Source organism: Aplosporella prunicola (assembly GCF_010093885.1).
Source record: "Aplosporella prunicola CBS 121167 unplaced genomic scaffold K452scaffold_14, whole genome shotgun sequence".
Classification (NCBI taxonomy): Eukaryota; Fungi; Ascomycota; class Dothideomycetes; order Botryosphaeriales; family Aplosporellaceae; genus Aplosporella; species Aplosporella prunicola.
Genome location: NW_022983542.1, coordinates 447,865 through 471,473, shown reverse-complemented (window position 1 = coordinate 471,473; position 23,609 = coordinate 447,865). Strand labels below are relative to the sequence as shown.

The window sequence follows — 23,609 nt, the reverse complement described above, 5'->3', positions numbered from 1 at the left end:
AAAGTGCTTGCTGTTTCGGAGGGTTGGAATCGAAGTAGCAATGAAGCCAACGGTGAACGCTAACCGAATTGGGTTTGGCGTGGCTCTTGGAGTCAGCATTGGTCCTGAATAGGGCACAAGCTTCGTCAATCGCGTCGTATTAGACTGAGGCTTGCAATCAGCGAGCGCAACTTCCAAAGAGAGACTGGAGCTGAATGGGCACCCGTGAATTTCTGCAGATCGTATACGACCATATCATTCTAATTTTTGCAGCCCCGACACAGCGTCCTCAAAGTCCTCCACGTCGATCGACCTGCTAATACTGCTCCTAAGCCACGACGCTATGTCTGCTTGGATAAAAAGCCCACGCTTTCGGAGAGTAACATAGAGACAAGCTGCAGCGATAGTCCTTGCCGTGAAGAAGTTTGCTAGCTGGTAATCTTTGTATCTGCCCAATCCTATCAGCCGATTCCCTCGAAACTGCTTGAAACTTCGAAAACTTACGCTTCGACAATGCTCGCTGTGCAAGCTTTCGCGACCCCAGTCTCCATGAAACTTGCAATCTGACCGGATTCTTTGATTTCTTGGGTGCAATGGTCGTAATCATCTGTACCACCCCAACCGCCTTCACCAGAGTTCAATACACCAACGGTACGTTTAAGATAACTCGGAATAAACTCAAACGCCAAGAGTATGCGAAGCTCGAATTTGAGAACTCGCAGCAAGATGAGTTCAGTCTGCACCAAAGCTGCGCGGAGGGCATCATAGGTCTCCGAGGGGACAATAAGTGGTTTGGCATCTGGTTTGTTCTGTTGCATTAGGCGCCAGGCTGGAAGCAGAATGTCACGTAGACGGCGCGAAGCTTCTGTTGCTTTCGATGCTAAAGACAGTGATGCCAGAGCGAGCATCTAAGAACCAATCAGTTTTATTGAATTGGTGGATGAGAAAAAGACTTAAAACATACATTTTGGTCGAGAGGAATCTCAAGGCCTTGGCTACGATAGAACTTGATGTACCTGTTGAGATATAAGAAAGACATAGCAAGGCATTCCTCAGGACTGAACAAAGTCAGTAAAGATGAGAAAAACAAAAAGTACCAGACAGGGATTATCTTATAAGTCAGTATCCCGAACTCACACTCGAATAACATCTGCCATTAAAGTCAACAACGATATTGGGCCCGTCGCCAACAGCATGGCAGGCGTGCGAGTGGATGATGAGACCGAGGCCATTTTCGGCAAGCAATTTTGCGTCTGGTTTGGACTTTGAAGAAACGAACGTAGTGCGTGCAAAATAGCCAGAGATGAATCGGCGCTATAATTGTCGTTGCCGGTATCTCAGTTGCCTGAACGTAAGATTTCAGCAATGAGATTGATGTCGCCTATTGAGTAAGGGCACTGTTAGACACCGGTTATTGGCTATGCAATCGCCCAATCGACTTGCGGCAATGCACTCTATCGTTTTCCTTTTGTTGATTCTCCAGCGAGGGGAATGCGGAATGGGCTCTGAGGTTGTTGAACTATCTCTCCGAGGAAATGCCGGTGGAGCAGGCTACCACACTTCTGGCGTCTGAACCATGAGCAGACTCCCGGGACCAGGTGGTATTTTGGTCATCAATTGAGATCAGGTCGGATGAATCCGACAAAGCAGCACAAACGTCTTCGCACTCATAGGTAAGCACCTCGGTGGCGGGATTACTCTTCGCCGACGGACGCCGATCCCGATTACTCATACAGTACCTACCTACGTGGTAGCGCGATCACCAGGCAACCACTGTCCTGCGTGCTAGGGTGATTCCCACGTCGCTGCCTAAAGAACCGCATGGAGACGACGGCCTGCGACGGGAGGTAGGTGTTGTCAACCATCACCCCTGCCATAGCGAAGGGTCCAGGATGCCTTTCGACCAAAAATCTTCAAATGACGACAACTACGTTCCGCTAGGATGTCTGATCACCAAGCCCGAATCTCCTGCAACTGCATCAAATCCTCTTATCCTTCTCGAGAACAACGGCCTCCATCTTCCTCCCACATTACAAAACTGTCTTCTTCACCTGGTCAAGGCAGGATGGATTCGGTTGCAAGCCATCACTCCTTCTGGCGCGGAGCATTCTTCAGAGTTGTCAATGATCCTTAGGCTACATGTTCTCCCACACGATATCGGTGAGCGCCCTGTGAATCGGACCACTAGGAAGCTCCAGTCAGCGTTGGAGCACCTTGTTCAGAACGTCATAGTCTCACCTCAAGTATGGAACGGGAAACTATTGGACGACGACAAGCTCCAGTATTTCGATCCTTGGGCTACTGCAGAAGACGCTTCACTCTTTTACTTGTTCAATACACTGCAGTCGCCATCCCCTTCTCCAGAAAATGTTGAGGACTACCTTGCCAAGGTGTCCATGGAGAAGCTGCTTAACGGGTCACTCCCTGGCCTAAAAGTTCAGCTATATCCTTTCCAGGCACGGTCCGCAGCTTTGATGTTGCAGCACGAAACATCACAAGAGCTTATGCTAGACCCTCGTTTGGAGGCCAGAAAGTCGCCCGACTCGAACACGTTCTACTATAGCCCATGGGATGCTCAATTCTTCCGCCGTCCTCGTTTATATGAGCCAAACAAAGGTGGTATACTTTCGGAGAGCATGGGTCTAGGCAAAACGATCATCTCAATTAGCGTTATTTTGGCAACAAAAAACCATCTGCCTAAGATTCCTCCTCAGTATCAGCCTGGCGCAAAAGTCCGAGACCGCATAGGATCTCTTGTTGATATGGCAGCCGAGGCTACTGCTCGCTATGCTATTCCATGGAAGGCCATTTTTGCACGTCACGAAGAGATAACTGGGGAATCGCTGATTCAATGCGCCAAAGAGCTTAACAGGTCTTCAAGCTATGAGATCCCCGCACCACCTATTCGACGTAGCCGAAGGACGACTATGCCACCGCCGCGCAAGCTGACCGTGTGCAGCGGCACTATAGTTGTCGTCCCACGCAATTTGTTGAAACAATGGCAGTCTGAGATTTTCAGGCACACGCACGAAGGAAGCCTTAAGGTCTTGGTCATGGATGATCCACGCAACGAGCTCCCACAGTCCCATGAACTAGCCACTTACGACGTTGTTCTTTTTAGTCGAACCCGTTTTGAACGCGAAATACGCAGCGATGCAGATGATCAAGGCCGCCGTGCAAATCAAGGCAGCTCTCTTATCTGCAGCTGCCCATATATTGGAGCGACTCGAACAAGAAACTGCACTTGCTTCAGAGAGGATGGTGTCTATGTTTCGCCTCTCAAGGAGCTGCATTGGCTCCGTCTCATGATAGATGAGGGTCACAACTTCTCATCCTCGACTTCAAATGCCGTCCTGGTTGCACAAGAACTGGTTAAAGCTGAGCGTCGCTGGGTCATTTCTGGCACTCCGGCAAAGGACGAGATGCTCGGAATCGAGATTAACCTTGCCTCCGATCATACAGAAGGCCAAGGATCTTTGCAAGAAGATGCTCAACTGGCACGAGAGCTTGCTCTTTTGCAGCGCAAAGATTTTGGCGCGCAAGACTCCAGCCGTGCAGTAAAAAATCTCGGAGCTTTAGCAACGAATTTTCTCCAGATGAGACCATGGGCTGAGAAAGACCATACTGAAAGAGCCGGATGGATCGAACACGTTTACAGACATGAAGCTTTTGGGAAACAAACATTCAGCGGATTTTCTACCTGCATGCGTAGAGTCCTTGAACGACTAATGATTAAGACACAGATATCAGATGTTGAAAGAGATCTCCCTTTGCCTCCGCTAACTCATCGCGTTGTTCGTCTAGAGCCTTCCCACTTTGACAAGCTTTCGGCAAATCTATTCATCCTTGTGCTTACTGGGAACGCCGTTACGTCGGAAAGAAAAGACGCAGACTACCTGTTCCATCCAAAGAGTCAGAAGCCGAAAAATCAGCTGCTTACCAACCTCCGGCAAAGCAACTTTTTCTGGACGGGATTTCGCATCACCGATGTCACTGGTGCAGTCGAGAATGGCCGCAGATATCTTGAAAACAAGGACAAAAGTTGTTCGGCAGAAGATTATCGGACGTTGATGGACTGCATAGAATTTGCAGAGAAGTTTGTCTTGCCGTCCGAGAGATGGAAGGCTTTGTCGGCAACTCATGAAATTGGTCTGTTTGTCTCGACTTGGCCTTCGCACAACTCGCCGACTTGGGCTTTGAATAGAAAATCACCGGAGCTCTACGGAGTAACTCAGTTGCTGGAAGCTCAAGCCTACGTTAATAGCAGACTATCCAACGAAAACCCGACAGACGGCCTTGAGGCTGCAGGTCGCTCAGCCATTGTCAAAGCTTATTATACGGAAAATACCGGCGGGGATAGAAGAGGTCAAGGGGCAGAAGGCTTAGAGATGAAAGGCTTACCTTCATCGTGCGTACACGCCGAAACATCTCATAAAAACGCAGTGACGAAGAAGGAGAACAACCAAAAGGAACATCACCCCGAGTTACCAAAAGGTTCCAATCTCCGCAAGACGAAAGTAATTGGCACGGTCTCGGCGAAGCTCAGTTACTTGCTGGACCAAGTCATCAAGTACTATGAACAAGAAAAGATTCTGATCTTTTACGACGGAGACAATGCAGCCTGGTACCTCGCGCAGTGTCTCGAGCTGCTGGACATCAAACATGAGATCTACGCCAAAGGGCTCACCAACGAGCGACGTTCGCGCTACGTCGTCAGCTTCGATACAGACCCCACGATCCGGGTCTTGCTCATGGACGTCCGGCTCGGAGCACTAGGGCTCAACGTCAACCAGGCCTCGCGAGTCTACTTCATCAACCCCGTCTGCCGGCCAAGCATAGAAGCCCAAGCAATCAAGCGCGCGCACCGCATCGGCCAGACCAGACCCGTGCACGTCGAGACGCTGCTCCTGCGCGGCACAATCGAGGAAGCCATGTTCGAGCGCTCGAAAACGATGACGCGGACCGAGCACCTGGAAGCCAAGACGTTTGAAGACGACCAGAAAATCACGGATATCGTTAAGGCGGCGCGCCTGCTGCCAATCGATCCGGAAGAGGCGGTCGGCAAGCGCCAGATGGCTCCGCTGGCGATCCCACAGCAGCTCTTTGGCAGAAAGGGGAGGCAGGCTGAGACGAGCACTAGCAACGCCTCTCCGACCGAGAAAGGGCAAGCAAAGAGGCAACGGACGGATGGGGAGGAGGGATACGCCGAAGCCAGCACCAGCAGCACTTCCTTGGGCGGGGAGCAAGCGCCAAAACGACAGAAGACGGCACTGCAGGCCGAGGACGGCACTGCGGCGATGGCAGAAGCAGAAACACCATGGACTAACGGGGCAATAGAGCCACAGCCCGAGGCGCAGTGGTCCGCGGATCTAGAAGCTATGCACATCGACCACGCCTCCCGACCAGCACGGCCTGCATCCCCTGCGCGTGAAACGCAACAGACTCCACGGCAGCAGCAACAGCAGCTACAGCCATCATCGCCACGCCCCCTCGCGGATGCAGCGAATGCAATGGACGTCTCGGCGTACATGCTCCCGCCTATTCCGGCGAGTTTGTTTGGCGATGGGCCGGCGTAGGTGGGCTGGGGTTGGGCTTTTGAAGGGAGGGATGGAGGGGGATTCGATGACGTGGGGGCGGGGGTTTTATGGCTGGCAACGTGAAAGAGAAAAGGGGCTAGTGAAGGTGATTGGTGTAGGGAAGGAGGAATGGATGCGATGGGAAAATCGGGCGTCTAGCGTTAGTGTTTCAGGTTGGGTAGGGATTGAGTATCAACGTAGACATGCATAACCGTCTGCTGCTTGTTTCCCGGTGCAGACAATTGTCAGAGGAGTGAGTGAGTGGTTTGGTTTTTTGCCCACGTCGCTGCGGTGGTCAGTTTGCTGCACTTCCGCTACTCCTGGCATTGGCCGCCCGTTAATTGATCAACAACCACTCAGCATAGGACAACTGTCTGAAAACGACGAAATACGTGGCTTCGCCTCAGCCAACTCCAATGCTTTCATTTGCAAAGAAAGTCTGACTACGTGTGCTAACGCTATGATGTGCCTACCGACCAGACCTTGGTCTGCGTATGTGCATGCGCGTATGTGTGTGTATATATGGTAACAAAGGAAATAGATGTCGTATATGACGATGAAAAAACGAGCGAATAAATGTGCTGTGCTGTGCTGCAGGGATATCTTCAAAGGTATGGCAGGCAGGTATGGTATCATCTCTCCCAACTCCGCATCAAGTGGCGCGACTCGCGCGCTCGGGACCACTCCACTTCATGGGCCGGCCAGACCAGGCTAGACGTCAAAGCCCCATGCCCTTTTTGAACCGGCTCCCCCACGTCTTCTTCTCCGCGTCAAACGACCCGGGCCCGGACACGTGGTGCACGGGCGGCACGGGCGGCACCGCTGGCACGCCCGTCGAGTTGTTCCCCGACGACAGCCCCGTCATCCCGCTCGTGACGCTCGCGCTGCGTGCCGTCGCGGGCCGAAAGCCAAAATGGAAGGCGTGGCTGTTTTTGCGGTCCGTGGGTCCCGGCGATGTGCCCGGTGGCTTGCCAAGGCTGTGGTTTGGGCTCTGTGAGTCGCGAGACCCGAACGAGGGCCGCCCGGAGCGTTGCGAGCGCTGCGAGCCTGTCGGAGAGGAGGGTAATGGCGTGCGCGCGGGGGTGTGTTGCTGTGAGCGGGATGCGACCCCGCCGGGCGTGGTCCATGTGCGTGTCTCCATGTCCCATACGCCAACGCCGTCATCGACGGCATTGTTGGTATCTTGTAGGCTCGTCGCGCTGGCGGGTTGAGGGGAGGGTGGCGGAATTGCGGGGAGAGGTGGCTCTGTGTACGCGCGTGGCGCGAGATTGGGGCGTCTGCGCTCGGCCCAGGACTTGGACTTGTGAGAAGGGCTCCATTGGAAGATGCGGAAGGCTTTTTGGACGAAAGACCGTTTGGGTCTGAGAAGTAGGGTTAGTGAGTTGTAATGTTTTTGTTCGTTTTGTTGTAGTTTGGGAAAGAGACAAATGTGACTAAGGAACGGCGTGTGAGTGGTGAAAACTTACGGTGGCGGCGTTGCTTGTGCCGAGTGGTGACCCAATCGTTGAAGCTCAGCCTCGCTGGCCTTGAGGTTCCTTCTCAGTGCCGCTTCCGATTTGTGAAGATCCTTGAGCTGAAACACTGTTTCCTCCCTAAGCATGCGTACACGTTCGACTTCGTGGGCCCACGTCTCGAGTTCTTCATCGTTGGAGCGATACGAGGCGGCCGTTGGCGGCCGCTCGACGGACTCACTGGTCGACTTGCGGCCTAGGCGCGGTCGGGATGGGAGAGGCTTTTCGGGGCCAGGGGGCAGGCACCACTCGTCCAGAATCTCAAGGTCAGGCACCTTGTCCTTAAGGGTCCTCACCACATACTCGAAAGCAGCCTTAGTGTCACGCAGAATGCGCAGCTCGTACTCGACGGCCTCGACGCCCTCCGCAAAGTTGGAGTTTGTCCGTTGCAGGTCGTTGATCCACTTGTCTTTTGAACGGATCTCGGCGCTGAGGGTTGATCCTTGGGTGCGAAGTTCCTTGATGTCGTGGTCCTTTTGCTCAATCTCGGAGAAAAGGCTGGTGTTTGTTTCTTGGAGTTGGCGGATTTGCTCTTCGGTCGCGGAGAGTTTCTTCTGGTATTGAGCCTTGCTCTTCTCAGCGGCATCCAACTTGGCATTGGACTCGCCCATGCCAGCTGCAGCATCGCCCAGGAAGGATTCGAGATGAGCGTTCGCACTCTTGACAGCCTCGAGCTCCTCTTCAGCCACAGCAATACGAGCCTCCAGTTTCACCTCCGAATGCTTGGCGTCCTGCACCGTCCGGCGGAGCAGTTCGACTTCGTCTTCGGCTGCGGAAAGCTTGGCCTGCAGGTTGACCTCGTTGGTTTCTGCAACGAGAATCCTGGTCCTGTTAGCAATGGCGCTGGCCTCGAGGCTTGCTCTAGATTTCAGCGCCGTGCTCAGGTTGGATTCCGCGCGGGCTCTGGACAGTCTCAGCTTGCGAATGTCGCCCCTCGAAGCCTCGAAACTAGCCATAAGGTCGGCCTTTGATTTTTCAGCCGAAGCGAGCTGTGACTGAGTCGTTCGAAGTTCATCGCGCAGGTCTCCAGTCTGGTGTTTGAGCTCACGTAAGCTGTACTCAAGATCGTTCCTGGATGTTCTGAGCTTCTCTAGCTCTTGGGCAGCCTGAGGGTTCTTGCGTTCTTCTTCGTCGAGCGTCCGGAGTGCTTCCCGGAGCTGGTCTTGGAGCTCGCGTCGGGACTTGACCAGGCCTTGAATCTGTTCCTTGAGTGACTTTTCCGAGTTAGTCGACTGCTCAAGCTTTGACCGTGTCCTTTGCAGTTCCTGTTGCATGCGGTTTTTGGAGTTTTCCATCTCCTGAAACTCCCAGTTCTGGGAAGTTTTTGCTTCGATTGCAGATTTGAGACTTTCTTCGATCGTTTCCTTTGATTTGGTCACGTCGCGGATGTCTTTCTCCATGGCGGTTTTCGTCGCCACAGCGGCATCGAGCTGCTTCTCAAGGATGGCCATGGAGCCGCCAGCATCGGATATAATGGACGAGAGTTCGCGGGTCGCATCTTCGAAATGTGTGATCGTCTTGTTGAGAGCGTCGACATTCGTTTGGCTGGTTTCAAGCTCTTTGCGGAGCTCTGTGATAGTGGCTTCTTTGGAGGCGATGCTAGATTGCAGCTGTGATTGAGATCTCTCGGAAATGGCCAAATCCTTGCGTGCAGATTGGAGCTCGACCTGCAAAGCGATGCGCTCTTTCTCCAACGACTTGAGTTCCTGCTTGCACTCAGAAAGGTCTTCCTCAACAGAAGACCAAGACTCCTCGAGCTCGCTGATCCGGCCTCTGCTTTGTTGACATTCGTTCTCCAAAGCAGCTATCCTTTCCTTGTGCACTTTCAGTTCTGCCAAAAGACTCCCTTCGGATTTGGTTGATGCGGCGAGCTTTTCTTGAGTGATCTTCAACTCCCCTTCGAGTCGCGTCTTTTCGGCCTCCAGGCCTTCCACTCTGGCCTTATATTCTTCTAATAAATCCTGGAGCGAGGTCTTATCTTTGGACAGAGCGCGGAAATTGTCTTCACTTTGCTGGCAGTCTTCCTGCAGAGCCGTTATGCGTGTTCGGCAGAGGAGCAGCGCATGGTCCGACTCCTTCTTTGCTTTGATGAGGTGCTCATTGGCTGTTCGCACTTCAACCAGGTCCGCTATTACGTCTTGCGAGGGTCTCCTTGCGTGGGTTTGCGGGGTTATGCTGGAGATCCGCCGGGGTGGGGATGGTGGGGGAGATAGAGGTGGAGAGAGCGGGCGACCAGTGGGTGTTGGAAGAGACGGACCGAATTGGGACAGGCGGTTTGCTTTTGCTATAAAGAGAAGCGTGACAATCAGCAAAAGTAGATAGAAATGGACAAAATACAAGTTTGGCATGGCATACCATGGATGGTCAGTTGAGCGGCCTGCTCAAGGTTCTTCAAGAGGTCCTTGTTCCGCTGCTCGTGCAGAGCAAGGGTCTTCTGCAGCTCGGCAATCCGAGACTCGTGTTTCCGGCTGTGGATATAGCTGTTGTTCCTCGACTGTGCGAGGGTGCGAGCCGACTGGGCTATCTTTGTTTCCTTGAGCGAGATGTTGACGGCGAGCCTGAAGGCCAGCTTCCGTAACGCGCTGACATGCTGCTTGGTCTGGACGGCGGCGGACTCGTGGAGTTTGAGTTCGGATCGGTAACCGTCGCGCTGGCCCTTGACCAGCCCCAAATGGCCAAGCGTAGAGACGGATGGGGCGGGGTGAAGTGGGACTAGGCGATCCCCACGCTGCTGCTGGGGCGGCGATGGCGGGGGGAACAGGCTGAAGGAGACGGCGGAATTATTCATGATGCGGAGTAAAATAATAATGAAACTGAGGAAAGAAAGACGAAGTGGGTCGTGAGAGTTTCGCTCTTGTTGCACTGCCCGGGGAAGCCCTGTTTCAGGCGCTTGCAGTGGACGTGTCAGAGAGCCAGGCGGGCATACAGACGTGGGAGCATCTGAGAGGCGGGCGGGGTGCAGCAGAGGCGGGCTGGGGGGGGGGCTATAGGTATCTAGGAAAGCAATGTCTCACGGCGCGCGTTCGGCTCGTGTCAAAATAAAAAAGAAAGCGGAGGCATGTCGCAGGCAGACAGCCGGAGAAGAAGGGTAATATTGCAGTGCCACGGTCCCGGCGGATGCGGGTTCAGCCCTACGGGCGGGCAGGTTTCGCATGGAGCTTTGCACAAAAATGTGAAGACGAAGGAATGCTGGGTGGACTGATCGTCTGGCCATGACCGGCCAGCCCCCGGCCCGAAACAGACGCCGTGACGCCCTCCAGCTCCTCCCCACCATCATCTCCGTCGCCCAGGCCGACCTCTGGCTTCATCTTCCCTCCTAAGCTCCCGCCGCACGCGAGGGAACTCGCCCAAGGATCGCAGCCACCACGACGAGGTGGTGGCAAACCTCAACACCTAGCAGATCATCTCTCACTTCCGCGTACCATCCCCAGATGTCGCCACCACCACCGCTATCGATCCGTATTCCCGAGGCTTACTTGCATCGACTTCTCGCAGCACCTGCTCCATGCGTTGCTGATGACATCCACCCATCGTGTTTCTCGGCTAAAAACTGGCTCCCCCTGGTTTTTTGCGGATAAGGGGGGCGTCTCCCTATTTGGAGATGCGTCGATGCCTTCAAAGCAGCCCAGGACCAAAGCAGCAGCTGTCCTTGCGTAAGCAAACGCCACGGCCTGTGCAACCGAGCCCTTCTCGGGCCTTTCTCGACCACCGTCGGCCCGGCTGCCACGCCAAACGCAAGCAGAGAAACAGCTTCATTCCCATTATTGCTGACCCCGCACAATCTACAGTGTTTGGCGGACGAGCCAGTCCATGTTGCGTGCCTGTCCAAGGGTTTCCTCGCTTTGTCACGATGTGTCAATCGGGGTCCGCTATTTACCACCAAGCCCCTTCTTTCCAACGACAAGTCGAATCGGAATGTTTTGTTCCATACTCCGGAGTATGATCACCGACGAACGTCAACAACAACGGGGCCTGGGCGTCATGACGGGAACCCCGAAGGACCGCGTGGCCTCTGACGGCCCTTCAAGCTCAATATCGCCCCTGTCTATAGCGCGCGCCCATACAAGAAATATCTGTCCATCAGGCCAATCCTTCACGTCGTCCATTTCCTTTGCGCCATCATTGCTAACCGCCTATTAGCCCTCCTGTTCTATTGTACCACAATCTTGTTTGGAGCTGGTCCTACGGCATTGCCAAGATACATGCAACCGTCCCATAGACTTACGATACAATGTCGGGCAAACTCCCTTCGGCGCAGGCACGAAGAAGTCTTGGACGGTTGCATCGCCCAGCTCTTTTTGGACTCTGGCCAACAGTTGCAGCATCCTGCACTGCCTCCAATGGACAAACGTAGGATATATATGGCCCGACCTGCATTGATTCGATCAGTTCGTCCCGGTATTTGCAATCATGCACCAAGTTTGGACAGTCTTCCACCGACCTTCGTGACACACTTTGTTTCATACCCTTTTGTGCCATTGACCACCTAGACTTGCCATTTTTGGACATTCCTAGGGATAGCACCGACACCAGGTTCGGACATCCTTTGAAATCTTTCTTCTTATATTCAACGAATTCAGTCGAGATTCAACTTTGATCGGGATTTCCCTAAAGTTATAACTCGTCTTTCTCACAGACTTCTACTCACACGTTAAACCATGACTCTCAGTTGGTTCTTCTCGCTCGCTATCGCTGTTACTTTTCTCTGCAAGGCAGTGGGCGGATCTCCACCGCGCTATGCCCCAACTCAACCCACGTGTTTGCCCGGAAACTCGACCGGAAGAGCCAACTTCACCTTTGATGAGCTCTACGACCTTCAGTCTCGGTTCTGGGACAATTTCATAAGCCCGAACAACGCTATACAGGCTAAGAGCATCAACTCGACTTTGCTCGCACCGGACATTCTGGGCCGCGTGGACGCTACTCGGACATTTGATGGCCAGGAACTCAACACCGAATACCTCTTTGGACTCTTTACCGATATCGAGACGAAACAAGCAGTCAACTTGCTCGGCTTTCCGTTATCATATGAAATTGTACACTTCGTAGGCAACCAGGACATTGCAAGCGCCGCAACCATTGTGACGTTCAGGAGTGCCATTTTGGGGGAGTTTCCCATGGAAATCGACACCTGGACCATGTTCAACGGTGCGGGCCAGATCTGGCAGTACGACGCCACATTCCGATGGTTTGATTATCTCCTCGACACGACCCTGGCGGCGGCCTCTGCGGCCATGGGAGTCAAGACGACAGCCGAAGCCACGACGCGACTGGCAAAGAAACTGGCGACGGGCATTTGCAAGACGGCGCAAAAACACTGCACCGGGGCGAATCGGCAATATGAATCCTTCAAGGCGTGCCTGACGCATCTGACGCGGCAAGTGGCGTTCGGCACGGCGTACGGCCTCGGACGGGACACGCTGTTATGTCGGATGGTACACGAGGGCATGGTGCCGATGCGGCCCGCCGTGCACTGTGCGCACATTGGTCCCTCGGGGGGAGGAATGTGCGTTGACGACGCCGCGTACGGCGAGCGGGTACTGCAGCCGTACTTCACTCACGCACCGTTTGTGGCGTACGGACGGCAGAGCGCAAATGAAACAGTGGCAGCCATGTAGCGGACATTGGGGATTTGTCAACAGGACCGGGTGTGGGGGAAAGGGGGATACGGGCGTACGGGGTACAAGTACAAGAGTCAAGAAGGCGCGGTGGACTGGTGGAGCAGCGAGAAGCGAGAGGTGTTTGTGAGGAAAAAACCCAATCAAGGGCTGCAACGTGATGCGGTGAAGCAGTGGACAGAATCAAGGCCCCCGGCCAGGTGAAACGCACGTGGCCGCCCTGGTCCCAACACCGTGACGGTGACGATCCCGGCGCACGCATTCGCCTTTCTGCGCGCCGCCAGCCTTATCAATCGCCGTTGCGCTCTCGACGCCCGCCTGTTTCTACCTCTTTTGATAATAATAATGCATCGTGGTCCGCCTGTGCCCGTATACGTAGTAGTAGTATATATACACTGTCATACCGCGGCCGTGCCGCCGGGTCGCGATGCTTTCTTACCTGCCCATATACTACACCGGCCCGCGGCCCTGGTTTCGTCACCCATTGTTCCCGCTCCGCTTCCCGTCCCGCCAGAAACCCTCTCTCCCGCGTCCCGGCTCGCTTTGCCGCAAACCGCACTGCGCGCGTAGACAACCCTCCCAGCCGAGCCCATAACGAAATTGCATGGCCCCGTCGCGCCGGCCCTTCAGCTTCATCGACCGCAACCTGATGGCTCCGAGCAACATGCGGCGCAACACGATGGCCATCATCGATGGCTTCAATCGCATGGACACGCTGTCGGTCCTGGCCTTCCGCGCCCCAAACTTCACCCGCGAAATCCTGCCCTCGTCGCTGGGCGTGCCGGTGCAGGACTCGGCGGGCTTCCAGCGCTCGCTGAACATGTCGCGCGCCGTGTTCCACAGCTTTAGCCTGGTGGTGAACGACATGCTCGAGGACGGGCCCGCGCGCAAGGTCTGCCTGTGGCTCACGGCCGAGGCCAACACGGTCGCCGGCCCTTTCCGCTGGGAGATGGTGTGGAGCTTCAAGTTTGACGATGCCGGCCGCCAGGTCGTGCACTGGCGCGAATTCGTCGAGTCCAGCGTCAACTTTGCCGACTTCATCCCCTCGATGAGTCCGACGCCATTGCCCACCGTCTGAGCGAACCCCTACGCGCTGCTGGGGTTGCGGTTTGACGTTAAGAGTGCTATGTGGAGAAGTCCTGAGACTGTGAGATCTAGTGCCGCAAGCGGTCCGCTTTGGTGCAAGGACGCAAAGCCCCCGCAATGTCCCGGGACCCTGCGCGACGTCAGCTGTCTCCTTGCTTTGGAAAACGCTTCTCCGCGGAATGAGGTACGACCTGGATTGCTGCAAAGGAGGAAGACCAAGGACCCGGAATTAATCCAAGTCAGAATCTTTGTCATCTGTTTCCTAAGCTCTCCTGGAACGGAGACTGGGTGTCAGATCTCGTTCGATTTTCGAAAGGGGAGAGACGCGTCTCGTGCAGAGATTGAGTGAGGGGGGATGCAGCCTCCCGGGTGGTGACCGTTCTACGGATTCTGGTGTAATATCACATGCGTTATCGCTCAAGAGTCGTCCAATGTTGTTTTATACTTTCCTTTTGTCTTTATCTTGAGCAAACAACGCGTCTTTCTGGGCGAGTGTCTCGAAATAAGCCTCCACAACTCCAGTATTTGAGTTTGAGTGTGCAAATCTCACAGCTGCGGCCCCTTGTTGGTCTCTCACCAATCTTTTGTCACGACTTGCCGAAGCTAACACAACATCTGTCAGCATAGTGATCAACCTTCTGATCTAGAGTTCCATCGGCGCGGCGGTTAATCGCTCAACCTAGATCCAATCCAGCATAGGGGTTATTTTTATTCTGACCTCTCCGCATCTCAAGTACCACCCTTGACACTAGCAACAACGCAAACCTACACGGAAGCATCAATGATGGATTAAGAGCCGGAATGTAGCGGGAGCCGTGCCGAGCGACGTTGTAACACGACTGGTGATTGGTCAATTGCCCAGCTTGGCGTTGATTGCAGCTACCGCATCCCTCTTAGCGTCAAGGCGGGACCCCGCAATACCCCGCAATAGAGACGATAACCGAATGGCTAACGAAGTTATTATACTCCAATCTGATTTGAGCGCTGGCGTTGCGCAAAGGTAGCTGTCCCGCTGCCGTCCGCGGCATCCGTGGACTAGGGTGTGGCTGTGGGGTATATCTACCCCTCTGCCGGCTTGCTTGATTCCGGAACACAAGCACCAACTCCTCAAGCTGAAACTTTAGCTACCATATAGATTTGAAAAACATGTCTCCAACGGCAGTGCACAGCATGAAGGGTGCCAAGGACCCTCCGTCCAAGCTCGACTTCACCACCTTCCACAATGTCATCAATGGCAAGCTCGTGCCCACCAAGAAGACGAGACATGGCATAAACCCTGCCACGCTTGAGGCCCTCCCTGAGGTCCCAGTCTCCACGCCTGAAGATGTCGACGCGGCAATGGACGCTGGCAAAGCGGCGTTCAAACTATGGAGGAACACGCCATGGAACGAACGCAGCAAGGCCGTCAATGCCTTTGCCGAAGCACTGCTAGAGCACAAAGCCGAGTTTGCCAAATTGCTTACCAAGGAGCAGGGCAAGCCGGTAAGCACGTTGCTCGCTTCACGCTCTACTTCCGAGCTCAGCTAACATGAAACCGCGGGAAGATTCCCATGGCAGAGAACGAAGTTGACACTGCCTACACTTTCCTGACGACGTTCGCAAGCTTGCAGTTGCAAGAGGAAGTCATGGCCGAAGACGACAAGAAGCAGACGATTGTGCGGTACACACCGCTCGGCATTGTCGTGGGAATCGTGCCATGGAATTTCCCCATCATGCTCGCATGCGGCAAGCTCGCGCCCGCGCTGTTGACCGGCAACTCGATCGTCATCAAGCCCTCGCCCTTCACGCCCTACTGCGACATGAAGCTCGTGGAGCTGGGGCAGCGCTTCTTCCCCGCGGGCGTGCTGCAAATCCTATCAGGGGACGACGAGCTGGGGCCATGGCTAACAGCGCACCCGGCGCCGGCCAAAATCAGCTTCACCGGCTCGTCGGCGACGGGCAAGAAAGTCATGGAGAGCGCGGCCAAGACGCTGAAGCGGGTGACGCTCGAGCTGGGCGGCAAGGACCCCGCCATCATCTGCTCGGACGTCGATATCGCAAGCGTGGCGCCCCAGATCGCAACCATGGCCTTCCTCAACTCCGGCCAGGTCTGCCTCGCCATCAAGCGCATCTACGTCCACGCCGCCATCTACGACGAGTTCCGCGACGCCGTGGCCGCGCACACGCGCAAGCTCGTGCTCGGCAACGGCGAGGCCGCCGGCGTCTTCATGGGCCCCGTCCAGAACAAGATGCAGTACGAGAAGGTGTCGGAGTTCTTCTCGGACGTGGAGGCGCGCAAGATGAAGATCGTGGCGGGCGGCGAGGCGCCCCCGGCCGACCCCGCCAAGCAGGGCGGCTACTACATCAAGCCGACGATCATTGACGCTCCGCCTGACAACTCGCGCATTGCCATGGAGGAGCCGTTTGGGCCCATCGTGCCCATGATGAAGTGGGATAGTGAGGAGGACGTTATTGCCCGCGCGAACGATACCCAGATGGGCTTGGGCGCTAGTGTCTGGTCCAAGGATCTGGATCAGGCCGCCCGTATTGCACGCCAGTTGGAGGCGGGCTCCGTGTGGGTGAATACGCATTTGGAGGTTGATCCGATGGCGCCGTTTGGGGGGCACAAGGAGAGTGGGGTCGGCTTTGAGTTTGGCCTGGGCGGGCTGAAGCAGTTTTGCAACACGCAGGCGCTGTACATGAAGAAGAAGGCGTGAGCCGAGGTGGAGAGGGCAATAGGTGGGAAAAAGTAAGTGTGATCGTCAGATTGTCTAATGAACGGAGTTGTATTCTGATGGATCGATTGTCGGGACTGTCATGGACTGACTGCAGACTGACTACGTGATGAACTGATGGACTGACTCACTGATGATGATGGGCTTGCGGTCTGGCTGCCTGATGAACTGATGAACTGATGGTCTGTCTGATCAGCTGTTGTGGGATTGGGTGATAGTCTCCTGTTAAATATTTGCTTCTTTCTCTCCCCGTATCGTGCGTTGTCGAGTTCTCGTTTGCAGCTTCGAAACCCCCTAACTTAGTCGTGTCCATAGGTCGTTTCGGTTCCGGGTCGCGATGCGGTAAATCTACCCGGTGCCTCGCATAGCAGTTTTTGCTTTTGAATGTTGCTTTTTTCAAATGTTCTGACCCTTTTTACTGCCCCCGCGTGATCCTACGGCACTGTCCATTATTTTCTTATAAAGCGAAATTTCATGTACAGCAAGCATATTTTAGAAAATTCCACGCTGATACGGGAATATACTTACTTTTAGAAGCTCTTAATGTACTGGACAATCCCACTACCACCTCAACTTTTGTTCTCTCACTCTGCTACCACCAATTTAGTATATAGCAGCACATACAAACGGCAGTGCCAGAGCTACTCACAGCTCGCGTTTCCGACAACAGTCCTGATCACTGCATGTTAACGGAGGGATTCAGCCTGTCGAGGACAGGTAAGTTCTTCGACGAGGCACATGAGGAACAGTCCACCGCAGACGTGATCGTTTGGAATGGACGAGAATCTCGGCTCTTTTTGTCTTGGTATCTTTATAGACGCGGGCGCAGTAGCATCGGCGGCAGTATGTATGGCCACTGTATCAGTAGTAGCAGGGAGACCATATGTTTTTTCCTCTACTGTGGGTGCCTGGTCTAATGTGCGGTCAAATGCCTCTAGAGGAAAGACAGACTGTACCTGCTGATATATTCTCATATTCATGGAAAGGTAGCTACGGGCAGTTCATTTACTGCTGATGGCAACATGCATCCTGGATCGTGTATGTTGGCCAGACATTCCGAGAGGTTGCGTTTACGCTTGGCGAAGGTGTGTCTCAGACGTACGCTATAAGTTCATCTTGCGTTCGCCCTCTTCCTCGACCTCCCATTCATTGATCTTGAATTGTTGATTCGAGAGATCAATTATGCTGCACAACTTGGCCACTTAACCCATTGTTATTACGTTTTACCCATCCAAAGTATGCACTGCTTACAACTCCTCGCCTTGTTGGACGGTACTGTCCATCCACTTCCATCACAGCTGACAAACGCCGAGATGTTGGAGAGATGGCATTCATCGACCTAAGGGTAATTGGCAAGTCACAAGTTTCTTTTCCCTCGTCTGGACCGAATAACGGATTGGCGTTCTGGCCGTCAAACGATGCCCGGTGGGTACGAAGTGTCTCTTGTCCTTCAGAAGTGTCGCTGTTGCATGTGGACAAGGCCGAATCTGGGATATCTTTCACTAGCCACAGCATCCGTACGGGCCTTTCTCGGTACCTCTGGACCGTTCTTTTTACCAATAACTGGGTGCTCGCTCATTGGGTCTTCAGGATGCCCGTTTGGTCGATCCCAAACCGGAGAGGTCAGCATAACATATAGACCGTCAAGAAAGCCTTCGAGGGTATCCAATGGCGAGGCCTTGATGATGGCCCCAGCTGTTTCCTCTTCTCCACACGGACTGAATGGGCGAGCGGGTGTTTTTCCTTGTTCCTTGGTCGACGCAAGTGGTCATGTAGGGCGGTGTGGGCGTGGTGGTGGTGAATTTTGGCCCGTGCGTGATGTCGACCCCCCAGTCTTGGCAGGCGTCGCGAGGACACCTTTGGGTTGCGGACATGAGCAAATGACGACTTCTCAAGCAGACCGATAATTTCACGACGCCACGTTTCACTCTTTTCAAGAGACAGAGCCCCAAGGCTCCGTTCCCTTATTCTTGATACCCTTCTGCTTCTGTCTCTCTCAACACCTCTTCCTCCGCCGTCCGCACGCTCTCGACCATGGTCCGACTGCGGGAGATTCCCCGGACGGCCACCTTCGCCTGGTCCGCCGGCTCAGCGCCGCCATTGATTGCTACCGGTACCAGGGCGGGAGCAGTGGACGCTGACTTTTCCAATGAGACACAGCTCGAGCTATGGGATCTGGCCCTGAACTCCTCTGAGCAGGCTGTCGAGCTTACCCCCGCCGCCAGCGTGAGCTGCGACTCAAGGTGGGAAAACATTCTGCTGAACATTTGGCGGGCGAAATTACAACGGACTATTGCTGACGAGATTGACAATGCAGATTCCATGATATCGCCTGGAGCCAGCCTAGTGACGATCGCCCGAGGGGCATAATAGCAGGCGCACTTGAGAGCGGAAACCTGGACCTTTGGGACGCTGAGAAGCTGCTTAGCGGCGCCAGGTATGGCATTTCATCATCACTGAAATCTGCATATCTGACATGATTTAGCGACTCTTTCCTGTCGCGGACGTCAAAGCACAGCGGTGCAATTAAGGCGCTCCAGTTCAACCCATTCAAGCCCGAACTTCTCGCAACCGCCGGCGCCAAGGGCGAATTGTACATAACCGACGTCAACAACATCAACCCCTTCCGCTTGGGAACCTCGGCCGCCCGCGCAGATGACTTTGAAGCTCTGGACTGGAACAAGAAGGTGCCGTACATTCTGGCTACCGGTAGCAGTGGAGGATTTGTCACTGTCTGGGACCTGAAGACGAAGAAGGAGAATCTCACGCTCAACAACTATGGAAGGAAGGCCGTCAGCGCGGTTGCATGGGACCCGGACGTCCCGACAAAGCTCATGACGGCCGTTCCGAACGACCAGGATCCGCTGATTCTCATGTGGGACTTGAGGAATTCCAACGCCCCGGAGCGCATCCTTCATGCTCACGACCAGGGCGTTCTGTCTCTCTCCTGGTGTGCGCAGGATAGCGACATTCTTCTTTCCTGCGGCAAGGACAACAGAACTATCTGTTGGAACCCGCACACGGGCTCTGCTTTGGGCGAGTTCCCGGTCGTCACTAACTGGACTTTCCAGACAAAGTTCAACCCGCACAACCCCAACCTCCTTGCAACTGCTTCGTTCGACGGAAAGATCGCTGTCCAGACTTTGCAAAATGCTAAGAACGAGGTCGATGCGACTACCGAGCCAGCGGCACAGGCACTTGACGGGGAGGACTTTTTCGCGAGAGCTCAGACTCAGCCTCAAGCTGCGACATTCTCCCTTCCTCAAACACCCAAGTGGCTTCGCAAGCCTGTAGGTGTGTCCTTTGGCTTCGGAGGCAAACTCGTCAAGTTTTCACCCGATGCTGCCACCAAGAAATCGAAAATCAGCATCTCCACCTTCGCTGTCGACTCCGCTATTGGCGAGGCGACGGAGAAGTTCGAAGAAGCGCTCCAGAAAGGTGACCTTGCGAGCATATGTGAAACCAAGGTCGCGGAAGCCAAGACGGAAGAGGAGAAGGCGGACTGGACGGTCATTGAGACACTGATCTCGGGCAAGGCTCGCACAAAGCTGGTCGAATATCTCGGCTTCTCAAGTGCTCCTGAGGCCGAGAAAGCAGAAGGCGAGGACAAGAGCGACTCGGCACAGGCTAATGGCACCGCGGATAAGGATGATGCCGCATTCTTTGACGAGTCGGGTGATGGCGACAACTTCCTTTCGGACCTGGCGGCTACCAAGGGCGCCAAGACGAACAACCCCTTCAAGATCTTCACCGGGGAGGAGTCGGATGCTGACAAGGATATCACCAAGGCTCTGATGCTTGGATCATTCGAAAAGGCCCTTGACATTTGCCTGAAGGAGGAGCGCCTGTCCGATGCCTTCATGATTGCTATCTGCGGTGGGCAGAAGTGCATTGACAAGGCCCAGTCTGCCTACTTCAAGAGGAAGTCAGATGGCCCCAACTATCTCCGCCTTCTTGCTTCCGTCGTTGGCAAGAACTTGTGGGATGTTGTTTACAACGCTGACCTCAAGGATTGGAGGGAAGTCATGGCGACCTTGTGCACATACGCGGACGAGTCTGACTTCCCGGACCTTTGCGAGGCCCTCGGTGATCGTTTGGAGGAATCTATCAACGAATCATCGGAAGCTGGAACTTTGAGGAAGGATGCTTCTTTCTGCTACCTGGCAGGTTCCAAGCTGGAGAAGGTGGTTGGCAACTGGGCCGAGGAACTCAAGGAAAGCGAGGATGCGGGCATCGAGAAGAACGAGGGTGACACCACCTTCTCGATCCACGCTCGGTCACTGCAGAACTTCATCGAGAAAGTCACCATCTTCCGGGAGGTTACCAAGTTCCAAGACACCGAGCGTCAAAAGGCGGAGGACTGGAAACTCGCACCTCTTTACGCCAAGTACACCGAGTATGCTGATGTCGTGGCCGCCCATGGCCAGCTGAGGATCGCGGAGAAGTATCTGGATCTTCTTCCTGACCAGTATCCTGCTGCCGAGGTCGCACGTAACAGAGTGAAGCAGGCGACAAAGAAGCCTGCTCCCCAAACCCAGCAGCGGCAAAGTACCGCCGCTACTATTGGCCAGAGGCCGCAGCGGGTCGTCCCAGCATACCAACCTGTCGTTCCTACGCCTGCTGCTACGACTGTTTCCCCAGCAGCAACCAGCGCGTATGTTCCCCCGGTTGCGGCTGCTCCAGTGCAACCAACCGCCTCGCCGTACGCTCCTTCAAATGCTGCGAAGGGCTATACCCCTGTTGGATACCAGCAGCCGCAAGCCAATGTTCCCAAGCCTGGCCAGCCATACGGCTACGGCGGCTACCAGCCCCCGCAGGCGCAGCCCTTGCCTCCTCCGCCTAGGGGATTTAGTTCCTCCCCGGCAGTCGCTCCGGCTTCACAGTCCTCCGGATTGTCTGCGTGGAACGATCTTCCGGAAGAGTTCGGCAAAAAGGCTCCGCCGCGCACCGCTACTGGTACCCCACGCGGTGCGGGCGCTATCACATCCCCTTTCCCTGGCGCGCCGAGTGTCATGTCACCACCTGTTGGTGGTTCCCCATACGTGCAGCAGGCTAGGGCGACGCCGCCCCCTCCTCCGCCGAAGGGCCCGCCTCAAGGACCTCCACGTATCGCTTCGCCAGCAGTCGCAAGCTCCCCTTCATCAGCGGCTGCCAACGCGTATGCCCCACCCCCACAGCCTCAACAGTTTGGACCTCCCCAGGCTACTATTCCAAGAGGCCCATCTCCATACAACCCTCCCCCGTCGGCAGCTCCTCCGTCGAACAGGTATGCACCAGCCCCTGGCGCGCAACCGACGCCTCCTCCGGCCATGGCTGCACCTCCAAGGCAGGTTGCTCCCAACCCGTATGCTCCGCAGCAGTTTGGCCAGCCATCTCCCATGCCAACGCCGCAGGCTCCGCCCCAAGGCCCTCCGCAGACCTTTGCCAAGCCACCTCCGCAAGGTCCACCGAGGGCTGGTCCTCCACCCGTTGGCCCGCCACGGACCACAGCATCCCCGGTAGTGCCCATGACTGAGTCCAGGCCTAGCACGGCGCAGTCTCAGCGTGCGACGCCAGCACCGGTCAAGTATCCTGCCGGTGACCGGACACACATCCCTGAAGATGCCAAGCCTATCTTCGAGATTCTCTCGTCAGACATGGCTCGCGTGAAGTCCAAGGCTCCGCAGAACTTCATGCCTCAGGTTCTCGATACAGAGAAGCGCCTCAACATATTGTTCGATCACTTGAACAACGAAGACCTGCTGAAGCCGGATACAGTTGTTGCAATGGTTGGGCTCTCGCAGCACCTCCAGAACAGAAGCTATGAGGAAGCGCAGGCTTTGTTCACGGATCTGATGAAGAACAAGAACGATGAAGGAAGCAACTGGATGGTAAGCAATCCGTCCCCATATGATAGATCTTTCGGAATACTAACAAGGCATTCATCAGGTCGGTGTTAAGCGTCTGATCCAGATGAGCAGAGCTACCCCAGCTTAAACTCTTTTACGGAGCCATGAGTTTGCTTCAGCGAATTGAGTTACGAGAGATGGCTATGGAGATTGTTTGCCAGGAGTTGTTAGATATGGACCATCCAGGCATGACTATTTGTTTGCTTGTTGCTGTCCGGCGTGTAGAACTACGAACATGAGCGGGAAAAACGCTAATGGATTGACTGTTTCCTTTTCGATGCCCTTGTTCTCGTGTCATTGCCGACTTGACCCGTACATTTAGACATGCATCGCACGCTATATGTCGTGTGTGCATAAAAGATACACAAGCAGCTCGCAAAATCGTAGGTAGACAAAGGTAATTATGGTGCTTACTGACAACAAGAGTATGAAGATATTGATATAGGATTTAATTATATGTTGGGACGTCTTGGTATGAAGCTAAGCAACTTGATTGTTTTTCACTTTTTTGGCGCAGGGAAGTAGGCAGTCAGCCCTTCCCCCGCCATCGACTATTTTTTGCTTGGTACTCCGCAATGCTTTCGTCCAATTGCAACATTTAACCTCGACGTTTTCAAATGCCTCGAACCCGATAACGCCTTCCATGTTCCGCTCATACAAGGTTTCCTGAAGCTGCCACAGAGCCTTGCTCGCCGCCACCACCACCACAATGCACTGCTCTCTCATCTTCAGCGAGCCCACGAAACTTTGTCCTCTTTTCTAGCCCTTCCAATCCCTCGCCGGCATCCCAATACGCCGCTTATTTCTGCTGGTTCACGCGCTTCTCGACGAAAAAGCCCGGGTCCGGCTTCCGCAGTTCGTGTTGCTCCTTCCTGGTGAGGGCGTGCTCGACTTCCTGGACGTCGACGAGCTCCTTGACGCGGAAGATCTGGCCGGCGACGGACTGGCTGACGGGGTGGAAGACGGTGCGCATGCGCTTGCGCAGGCCGAGGGCAGCGAGCACGCCGCGGGTCTTTTCGGGCAGGCCAATGGCGCTGCGGAGCAGGGTTATGCGGAAGTAGGCCATGGCGACGGCGGTTGTGGTGGTGATGGGCGGGTTTGCTTTGGAAACTGGGGGCGAGTCAGGTGGGAAGGCTTTCTTGGCTGGCGCAGAGACGTACGCGGTGGTCTGCGAGGCGCGAGCTGCCGTGTGCGCGGTGGTGCTGGGCGATGTCGAGGTAGAAGAGGACGCGCGAGG

At 54.8% G+C, this 23,609-nt stretch overlaps 8 protein-coding genes across 8 annotated transcripts; 5 read left to right on the top strand and 3 right to left on the bottom strand.

The window, feature by feature from the left end:
• Window positions 1–201: 201 nt before the first annotated feature.
• On the bottom strand, window positions 202–1,211 carry K452DRAFT_359124 (uncharacterized protein; the record flags this gene model as incomplete). The annotated part of the gene is made up of 4 exons (XM_033546243.1): window positions 202–427; window positions 484–887; window positions 944–1,037; window positions 1,117–1,211. The coding sequence occupies 4 exons, from the start codon at window positions 1,209–1,211 to the stop codon at window positions 235–237; spliced, it is 786 nt and encodes a 261-aa protein (XP_033397063.1). The 3' UTR covers window positions 202–234.
• A 562-nt stretch (window positions 1,212–1,773) lies between these two features.
• Window positions 1,774–5,776, top strand: K452DRAFT_288049 (uncharacterized protein). Its single transcript, XM_033540583.1, has one exon. It carries the CDS (start codon window positions 1,872–1,874, stop codon window positions 5,553–5,555), a length of 3,684 nt encoding a protein of 1,227 aa, XP_033397062.1. The 5' UTR covers window positions 1,774–1,871; the 3' UTR covers window positions 5,556–5,776.
• Window positions 5,777–5,866: 90 nt separating this feature from the next.
• K452DRAFT_318985 (uncharacterized protein) lies at window positions 5,867–10,257 on the bottom strand. Its single transcript, XM_033544203.1, has 3 exons — window positions 9,422–10,257; window positions 7,022–9,350; window positions 5,867–6,916 (listed from the first exon to the last, which is right to left on the bottom strand). The coding sequence occupies exons 1-3, from the start codon at window positions 9,852–9,854 to the stop codon at window positions 6,274–6,276; spliced, it is 3,405 nt and encodes a 1,134-aa protein (XP_033397061.1). The 5' UTR covers window positions 9,855–10,257; the 3' UTR covers window positions 5,867–6,273.
• Window positions 10,258–11,724: 1,467 nt separating this feature from the next.
• Window positions 11,725–12,684, top strand: K452DRAFT_309122 (uncharacterized protein; the record flags this gene model as incomplete). The annotated part of the gene is made up of 1 exon (XM_033543223.1): window positions 11,725–12,684. The coding sequence occupies one exon, from the start codon at window positions 11,725–11,727 to the stop codon at window positions 12,682–12,684; it is 960 nt and encodes a 319-aa protein (XP_033397060.1).
• Window positions 12,685–13,348: 664 nt separating this feature from the next.
• K452DRAFT_272138 (uncharacterized protein) lies at window positions 13,349–13,827 on the top strand (the record flags this gene model as incomplete). The annotated part of the gene is made up of 1 exon (XM_033539073.1): window positions 13,349–13,827. The coding sequence occupies one exon, from the start codon at window positions 13,349–13,351 to the stop codon at window positions 13,760–13,762; it is 414 nt and encodes a 137-aa protein (XP_033397059.1). The 3' UTR covers window positions 13,763–13,827.
• Window positions 13,828–14,857: 1,030 nt separating this feature from the next.
• Window positions 14,858–16,466, top strand: K452DRAFT_318982 (uncharacterized protein; the record flags this gene model as incomplete). The annotated part of the gene is made up of 2 exons (XM_033544202.1): window positions 14,858–15,252; window positions 15,315–16,466. Exons 1-2 carry the CDS (start codon window positions 14,917–14,919, stop codon window positions 16,464–16,466), a joined length of 1,488 nt encoding a protein of 495 aa, XP_033397058.1. The 5' UTR covers window positions 14,858–14,916.
• A 1,886-nt stretch (window positions 16,467–18,352) lies between these two features.
• K452DRAFT_251210 (uncharacterized protein) lies at window positions 18,353–22,649 on the top strand. Its single transcript, XM_033538205.1, has 4 exons — window positions 18,353–18,727; window positions 18,802–18,921; window positions 18,970–22,354; window positions 22,413–22,649. The coding sequence occupies exons 1-4, from the start codon at window positions 18,519–18,521 to the stop codon at window positions 22,458–22,460; spliced, it is 3,762 nt and encodes a 1,253-aa protein (XP_033397057.1). The 5' UTR covers window positions 18,353–18,518; the 3' UTR covers window positions 22,461–22,649.
• A 183-nt stretch (window positions 22,650–22,832) lies between these two features.
• K452DRAFT_288042 (uncharacterized protein) lies at window positions 22,833–23,589 on the bottom strand. The gene is made up of 2 exons (XM_033540582.1): window positions 23,533–23,589; window positions 22,833–23,482 (listed from the first exon to the last, which is right to left on the bottom strand). The coding sequence occupies exon 2, from the start codon at window positions 23,436–23,438 to the stop codon at window positions 23,172–23,174; it is 267 nt and encodes an 88-aa protein (XP_033397056.1). The 5' UTR covers window positions 23,439–23,482; window positions 23,533–23,589; the 3' UTR covers window positions 22,833–23,171.
• Window positions 23,590–23,609: the final 20 nt, after the last annotated feature.

Coding starts and splice junctions, on each gene's coding strand:
- K452DRAFT_288049 (XM_033540583.1), top strand. CDS start 1,872: ATGCCTTTCGACCAAAAATCTTCAAATGACGACAACTACGTTCCGCTA.
- K452DRAFT_318985 (XM_033544203.1), bottom strand. CDS start 9,854: ATGAATAATTCCGCCGTCTCCTTCAGCCTGTTCCCCCCGCCATCGCCG. Junction 9,351..9,421: donor CGCTCAACTGACCATCCATG/GTATGCCATGCC, acceptor TTCTCTTTATAG/CAAAAGCAAACCGCCTGTCC. Junction 6,917..7,021: donor GCACAAGCAACGCCGCCACC/GTAAGTTTTCAC, acceptor CCTACTTCTCAG/ACCCAAACGGTCTTTCGTCC.
- K452DRAFT_251210 (XM_033538205.1), top strand. CDS start 18,519: ATGGTCCGACTGCGGGAGATTCCCCGGACGGCCACCTTCGCCTGGTCC. Junction 18,728..18,801: donor AGCGTGAGCTGCGACTCAAG/GTGGGAAAACAT, acceptor TTGACAATGCAG/ATTCCATGATATCGCCTGGA. Junction 22,355..22,412: donor ATGAAGGAAGCAACTGGATG/GTAAGCAATCCG, acceptor GGCATTCATCAG/GTCGGTGTTAAGCGTCTGAT.
- K452DRAFT_288042 (XM_033540582.1), bottom strand. CDS start 23,438: ATGGCCTACTTCCGCATAACCCTGCTCCGCAGCGCCATTGGCCTGCCC.